This window comes from Vigna angularis, chromosome 11 (genome assembly GCF_016808095.1).
Source record: "Vigna angularis cultivar LongXiaoDou No.4 chromosome 11, ASM1680809v1, whole genome shotgun sequence".
Taxonomy (NCBI): Eukaryota; Viridiplantae; Streptophyta; class Magnoliopsida; order Fabales; family Fabaceae; genus Vigna; species Vigna angularis.
The window spans coordinates 4,569,414-4,577,243 of record NC_068980.1 but is presented as its reverse complement, the minus strand read 5'-3'; the positions used below and the strand labels follow the sequence as shown (position 1 = coordinate 4,577,243).

General features: G+C 33.5%; 1 protein-coding gene across 1 annotated transcript; it reads right to left on the bottom strand.

The window, feature by feature from the left end:
• Positions 1-1,656: 1,656 nt before the first annotated feature.
• Positions 1,657-7,361, bottom strand: LOC108334232 (4-hydroxy-3-methylbut-2-en-1-yl diphosphate synthase (ferredoxin), chloroplastic). The gene is made up of 20 exons (XM_017569961.2): positions 7,229-7,361; positions 6,763-6,989; positions 6,252-6,409; positions 6,005-6,111; positions 5,806-5,906; positions 5,644-5,720; positions 5,091-5,210; positions 4,757-4,987; positions 4,514-4,630; positions 4,337-4,411; positions 4,141-4,218; positions 3,915-3,974; positions 3,769-3,831; positions 3,487-3,631; positions 3,130-3,268; positions 2,810-2,887; positions 2,578-2,737; positions 2,389-2,487; positions 2,153-2,257; positions 1,657-2,027 (listed from the first exon to the last, which is right to left on the bottom strand). The coding sequence occupies exons 2-20, from the start codon at positions 6,968-6,970 to the stop codon at positions 1,926-1,928; spliced, it is 2,223 nt and encodes a 740-aa protein (XP_017425450.1). The 5' UTR covers positions 6,971-6,989; positions 7,229-7,361; the 3' UTR covers positions 1,657-1,925.
• Positions 7,362-7,830: the final 469 nt, after the last annotated feature.

Sequence of the window (7,830 nt, the reverse complement as noted above, 5' to 3'; positions counted from 1 at the left end):
TCTTACTTTATGCTTATATAAAGTATGATTACCTTCGTAATATCTTCTCTCATTCTCATCAAAGTAATTTCCCACCCATTTCAAAAGTCAAGTATTAACTCATCCCATCTTTAAAATTAATTTAAACAAGTACAAAGTAAAATATTGTCTGAATAACATTCTTATTTAAAACTTAATTTATTTTAATTAATACAATATTAATTAAATGGCAGCACAAATTATTAAAAATTACTTGTTTTAGCAACTGGGGTTATATAAATTGACTTATATAATCTTCACATAAAGAATATATGTAGAAATCAACAACTTACAAAAAAAAAAAAAACTCACAATCTAACAAAGTTAAGTCAATATTAAGTTCACATGTAACCTTACAGTTGTATTAATCAAAATCAAACTATATCCTATAAAATACCTCCTTTAACTTTAAAACTTATATCAAAACAATAATTAAAAGATTATATTTCATTTAACAATTGATAACAATAAAATAACTTTTAAACTTGTTACCAATGTTCCATTCTGTCATAAAAGCTTGATACATTCAAACTTAGAAATTAATAAAATATCTATTAATAAAATCACTTATAAAGAAATATCTCAACATATGAAACCATAATAATTAACCAAAAATTCAAATTTTACTCCAATTTCTAAATTAGCAAGGATTTTACATTAATCCACAACTCAAAAAATCATATATATATATATATATATATATATATATATATATATATATATATATATATACACACACACACACACGTCAAGTAACTCTTAGAACAAAATTATTTATCCTTTATCGTTGATAGGGTGTTGGAGGATGGTGCAGGAAGTAATAGCATAAAAGAAAGCTTATAAATGTGCAATTGGCACCATTGTCTGCTAAGCTCACACCCCATTCCTTTTGTTTTTAAATACAATAATCTTGTTTTCAGCCCAAACTCAAAGCCCAGCAACACTAAAAGTCAAGCTATTTATCACAGTCCTCCTTTTTAGCACAACTATTATCATTTAATAAAAAACAAATTAATTTATAAAACTATATATTAAGCATGAATTAAATTTATCAATTTTGAATTTATCCACGCTTATTTTAAGGCACAAAAAGTACGTCCTTACTCAAAACAAACGAAAAGAATATAGAAAATATATAATGTTACTCAAATGTAAGCATTTTCATTTTTTTTATAAAAATATTTTACTGGATTATCGAACTAGTTTAAGTTTAAAAAGTTTTTAAGGTGAACCAATTGCAACTTATTTGATTTAGGTTGAAATAAAATAAGTTTTATTGTTATATATTCAGTGAAAACATTAACACTCATAACAAATATAATTATCAAATAGATATTATAAAATCGTATTGTCTACATATAGATAATTTGATTTTGTGATTGAATAAAACTATCAAAAGTCTTTACATTATTTATATTTCCACAATGTCGTAAAAAACTGTTCGTTTATTCATTCAACAAACCAACTAATCAAATCAGTTTTGACTAATTCAATTTATTTGGTTGACAAGTCAAAATTCTTGGAGTCAACCTAATTCGATAGACTCTCATTGCTGCCTTTTTGTCAACTGTGATGCCTTAAACCGATGGGAAATAGTAATTAAGAAATAGAGTGAGCATCATTGACATGAAAAGCATGTTAATAGTCCAATATGGACAAATGATATCACTGGAATATTCCAAGTGTTATTATTGGTATTATTGATGGGGGCAAAGAAACACTGTATTGTCTGTATAGAGATGTAACTGTTGATTTCCCCGTCCCAAGATAGATAGAGTTGGGATAATATTTGGTAGAAGGAATTTCAAACTATGCTGCAACTTAAGCTTTCAGTGTTTAACTTACCTACGTGCAATAACTATCTTACAATCACCTTACTTGCCAATCTCAAAATTGAACTCCCTCTTTTACTCCTCTACAGGAGGATCCACCCAGCGTCCATGCTCTTTTATTAGATCAATCAATGCATTGGTTGCATGCTCCATTTCAATTCCACGCTTCACCACTGTCTGTAATTGTAATAATTTATTGAACATTATATCAAAATCCATTCAATATACATAGAAAGTTGGAAACAAGTTTTCTTTTTCATTTTGATAAGCTTTAGTAATTTGGGTATGTAGAATGTTGTTACCTTTCCAACATAGAGATCGATCTTCCCAGGAGTGCCTCCCACATACCCAAAGTCTGCATCAGCCATCTCACCGGGTCCATTTACAATGCATCCCATGATTGCAATCTGATGCAGGAGAAAGTAAACATGGCAAATCAAAGGCATTGAATTTTGTTCAGATGAAATTAGTTTACATTCTTGCAACTGGGAACTGGGAGGTAGGAGTACGATTAGAAAAGAAAGGATAAGGTGATTACCGAAACCCCGGGGAGATGTGAGGTCTTCTCCCGAATTTCTGCACTTATTTCTTGAAGATCGAACAGCGTTCTGCCACAGGATGGACATGAGACATACTCCTGCAAGTTCATGTCAGGCAAATCAATAAATGACATGGTTATTTGTTTTTCATAGTCAATATATGTTTTGTCTGCGCTTGATCTACTTACTGTCTTTGTATTTCTCATTCTGCAGCCTTGCAACAAATTGAAAGAAGTGTTTCTAATAAATTCAAAATCCTTGTCTGGCGCTTCCAGAAGAAGCCCGTCTCCAAGCCCATCAACCAGAAGGGCCCCAGCATCAGAACCAGCACCAATTACCAAGTCATCCCTACAAGAAGTAGTGATTAGGTTCCATAAGAACTACTTGTTTTTTGCATATTACTATAACTTGAAAAACTACCTGTGAATCCCATTTGGAAACTGAATGTGGTGAATAACAGGGAAGTTTAGAGAGTTGTCGGATAGAAACTCAAATAACCTGACACCAACGCAGAGTAATCACGATTAGAAAATTTTAAGAACCAATGAAGATTAATTTTGTGGAATGGAATCATATATACAAGCAGCTCAGATCAATTATACTTGTCACCAATCAATTATGATTTCATTTCACTATTTAGTGTTCATCAGTTAAACTCAGACAGCAAGGTCAATCAGTTATATGGATTGGATTCATATTGCCAGATTGCTGCAACAAATAATTATGCATAATTTTCTCACCGCCTGGCTGCATGCACTCTACTAACTCTGTCTTCGGTATAAGGCAGGTCGTGGAGAAGCATAGTAGCGTCAACACCTTTAAGAATGTCCAGTTCTTCAAAAGACTCGTCACCTCTTACTGACACAACCAAGCGTGTCCCTGATAGGTTGCGAATTGATATAAGATCATGTGAATTTGAAGTGGACTAGGAAAAGATGTTATCAGAACCCCCTTTAGCTTTTACGTCAAAAAATAAAGGAGCAAACCATAATTTTCAAACACAAGGTCTGATCAATGTTATTAAACTGAAGGGAGGTCCGTGTAATTAATTTGGAATCTAAAAATAAGAGAAATGGGGCTCAGAGAATGAACAGCACCTTGTGGCAAAAGTTTATAAGCTCCTGTAGATAGTTCCTTCAGGTTTACTAGAACCAATGCATTGGGTAATGGCTTTGTTAGCTGCTCCGACAGAGGAGTTATAACCCCCATGCTAATATCGACGAGTCTCTTGAGAGCTAGTCGCTGATCACAGTATCCAAAATCACAAAGAGGAAACAAAAATCCAATCGTCACAACTATTGACAAAGCCAAAATAGTTTGATGGAAAATAAAGTAGAACAAGTAAATTTAGACTTGGTTGCCACAGTGAAGGTTCTTACAGCCTCAGCATCATCTAGTGGAGGAAGTTCCCGTAATAAAATTGAATCTACAGTTGCCAGATCCTGAATATATAGGCCATACTATGTCAATAACTACTTGTTTAAATCCACAACACATTCATCCATTAAAAGAGAGTAACAAAAACCTTAAATGGCATGCCAACAATGAGTTTGGCAGCAAGAGACTTGTAGAGGAGCTCTGGCGTCTGTAAAAATCAAAGAGGGAAAAGTTTTCAGAATGACAATTCCCACCTCCAAAAAAATTAGAAACAAAGGTAATGGAAATGTGATGCATGTAAACAAATATACTGGTAGAGAAATCCAGTCAAACAAACAGAAGAAAAAACAATGGAAGGGTTATTAAAATGTTACCTTTAACTGATCCAATGAGACTGACATCAGAACAGAACCATCGCGGTGGAGGACACCTCTGTAATCCACCTCCTCACCCTGTCCGAAGATGGAGATTTCAGTATACAAGGGTGGTGCCAGAAGAAGGACAAAATAAATACAATGTTCCTGTTTGTGCACATGGTTTCAGGTGTTTTTATAGAGCTTATAATATCACCTCTTTTTGCACTGGCAATTGACCAGTTCGGCGCTGGAAGTCAAAATAACGCCTGTTCTTTTCTTCAAAAGGTTCCTGATGGAAGTAATGTCATCAAAGGTAAGTTCTAACTATTTGAGGATACCAAAACTTAGAAAGTTTAGCAACATCTTATTGAAGTGTTATTTTGAATCCTACCACTCCCTTCTGGAGTTCAGAAGCTCTCATTCCGAGATTTGCCAACCTTCTGCAAGGATCTATCTCCTCCTCTGGTGGTTCTGTGAGAGAAACCCTAATTGTATCACCCAATCCATCCTAAAGAACATCATATTATCAACATACACAGTAAGTCAGTAATGAATACACAGATGGAAAATATTTTCATTTTTCATGGCAATTTGAATAATTTACATTTAACAATGCAATCAATCACAAGCATACCTGAAGAAGAGTTCCAATGCCAATTGCAGACTTCATCCTCCCATCTTCACCTTCTCCAGCTTCAGTAACTCCCAAGTGTAATGGATAATCCCAGCCTTGGACATACATTTCAGCTACAAGTAAGCGGTATGCCTGAACCATGATAACTGGGTTGCTTGCTTTCATAGAAAAAACAAAATTGTGGAAGTCCAACTTTCGGCATATCCTTGCAAATTCAAAAGCAGATTCTACCTGTCCAATCATTACTTAGTAAGAACGACAATTCTGAGGAATATACATGAATACACAAAAAATGTATTGAAGATGCAGAATAAGAGGGGAAAGGACTGCTTACCATCCCCCTAGGAGAATCTCCATAGTAGCTCATTATACGATCGGAAAGACTGCCATGGTTTGTCCCAATGCGCATTGCTCTTCCATATTTCTTACATTTCTCAACCAATGGTGTGAAAACCTGGCATTTTTTCAAGCTAAAATAGGTCAATAGTTCATATTCAGTATTATTAACTAATTCCAACAGGAATTGAAAACAATAAAATAGACTTTTCAATATCCATGCATCAAGAAAATACAAAAGTGACACAGTTCTGGAAATCTTTTGTTTAGACTTCTGTTCAACTTGAGTAAAAGCCTGACTTTTTTTTGGAAGATAAAGATTAAGGAAAGAATCTTGTGGACAAAATGATTCAGTATTCCAAATCCATTTCCTGTATACCGGATCATTTTTTAATCACATTGACATAAAACATTATTCCCACATCTTCAGTAAAGACTAAGAAGGCATATATGAGTGTATAACCGAAGCGGGACCCAAAATGAAGTACTGATAAATTAGCACACTGCATCCTCTTCACTAAAATTTGAAATCGACAGATGATTGGCCTAACCTTCTCAATATGCTCAAGTTCTTTCTGATAGTCGTCTTCTGTGTACTCTAATATTTCAAATTGAGCTCGTCTATCAGCTGCAGAAGATCAAGATCTTGGATTCAGAATGAAAGCCAACATTCGGAAAAAAAATGAAGAAAATAAAATAAAAGAAGTGCATACCAAAGTTTCCAGGGTTAACACGAATTTTATCAAAGCATTCAGCTACCCGTAAAGCAACAGTAGGAGCAAAATGAATATCTGCCACCAACGGTATGTTGTAGCTGGACAAAGATTAATAAGGACCCAGATCAATACATAAATAATATATGCTACAATATCAATCAAGTCCTTTTTTATAATATCTATAATTTAAACTTACTTTTTCTGTACAAGGGTGTTTTTAATCTCAAAGCATGCATCGGCTTCTTTCTTCCCTTGAACTGTTATCCGTACAATATCAGCTCCTTTATCTGCTATTCTCATAACCTGCCCATAGACATCAGATAAATCAAAAAAACTACCACATCCGTCAGGCGGTTATATTGAGAAAAATAGATCGGCATAACAGTGTAAATTGGCCAGAAGCTAGTGTTATTACTGCAAAACAGAATTAACAGTTGTATAACCTGTTCAACTGTTCCAGCAACATCCTTAGTATCAGTTGTAGTCATGGTCTGAATTCTTATAGGATGCTCGCTACCAATAGCCACGTTACCAACCATCACTGTGTTAGTTTTTCTCCGGACAGTTTTGTGTAGTGATTCACAATACTTTTGCCTAGGAACTGCAATAAAAAAATAATGAAAGGATCAGGTGAACTGAAAATAAAATAATGCAAGTTAAAAATACGTTTTTACTCTATCCAGATCTTAACAGAAATACGTGTCTTAAGTCTCTAACCAGACACCAGAATAACATTACGTTTGAGAAAATGTAGGAACTAAAAGGCAAATTTTGAACCGTTTCAATGAACCAACATATTTACTCGTAGTTAAGCACAAACCCAAATAGTCGTTCGAGACAACATTTAGGAATTCAAATTTGAAAGTTGACGGACGAAAAAGAAAGTCGGAACTTTAAAACAGTAAAAAAAATACCAACAAAGCAATATAAGTGAAGCTAAGAAAGCATGCATACCCAAAAGGGGACTTCCTGGGGAAGCGGGTTGAAGTTCAACAATATCCTGGCCAGGATTCGAGTTCCTGATGATTGATACCCTTTTCCTCGCAGCTTTCATGCTCTTCAAATCGGAAACTCTCACAAAATCAACGTTTTTCGCAAAGCCCAGACTAGAATCCCAAGTCTTGAGCGAGGAAAACGATGTTGGCACAGTTCCGGAAGCCATTTCTGAAGCTCGACAGTACCTTGTCTCACAAATTAGATATCCAAAATAAACTCAGTAGATGTATGGCAACACCAAAGAAACCACAAGCTATTGAAATTTAACCAAAGAAGCCGTCAAGAAATCTTTTTTTTGGCGAGACGAATTTCAAAGTCACAAAATATTAAATTCAGTCAAGAAGAAACAATGAGGAAAACAAAACATTGACTACAAATTTTTTATTTGTAGCTGAAAATGTTGAATTGAAATGAAATAGTATACCTGGCTGAGATGAGAAGAAGGCTGTGGTGGGAGGTCGACCGAATTTCAGAGCCCTCCGTTTCACACAAATTGACTCTCTATTTGAAATGAGTGAAACCACTGAAATGCAAATTCCAGTAATACAGACAAAAACATGGTAATTAGCCAGCTACCAACAATAACATTATATTATTATTATTATTATTACTATTATTATTATTATTATTAACAATGAAAGCACATGCGTGTTATTTTTTTATAACAAAAAATAATAAAATTATAATTATAAATATAAATATTTTTATTTATTTTTGTAGATTATTTTTATTTATTTAACAGATAATTTTTATTTATTTAATATAGCAAAAAGTTATACTTAAAAAATTCATTAAATTTAAATAAAATAGTAACTTCAAAAATAAAATGAAAAAAACGAAAGAGAATATTCTATCAATATAATAACAATAATTATTATTATCCCTTCCAATAAGCATCCATGCATGTGGCTCAGTTTTTACTTTTTCTCAACTACCATTTTTGCTATTTCCTTTTCTAACCCTAATCTTTTCTTTCTTAAATAAGTTAAATTCTTACATTGTAATTTTAAATCTTATCTCCTTCGG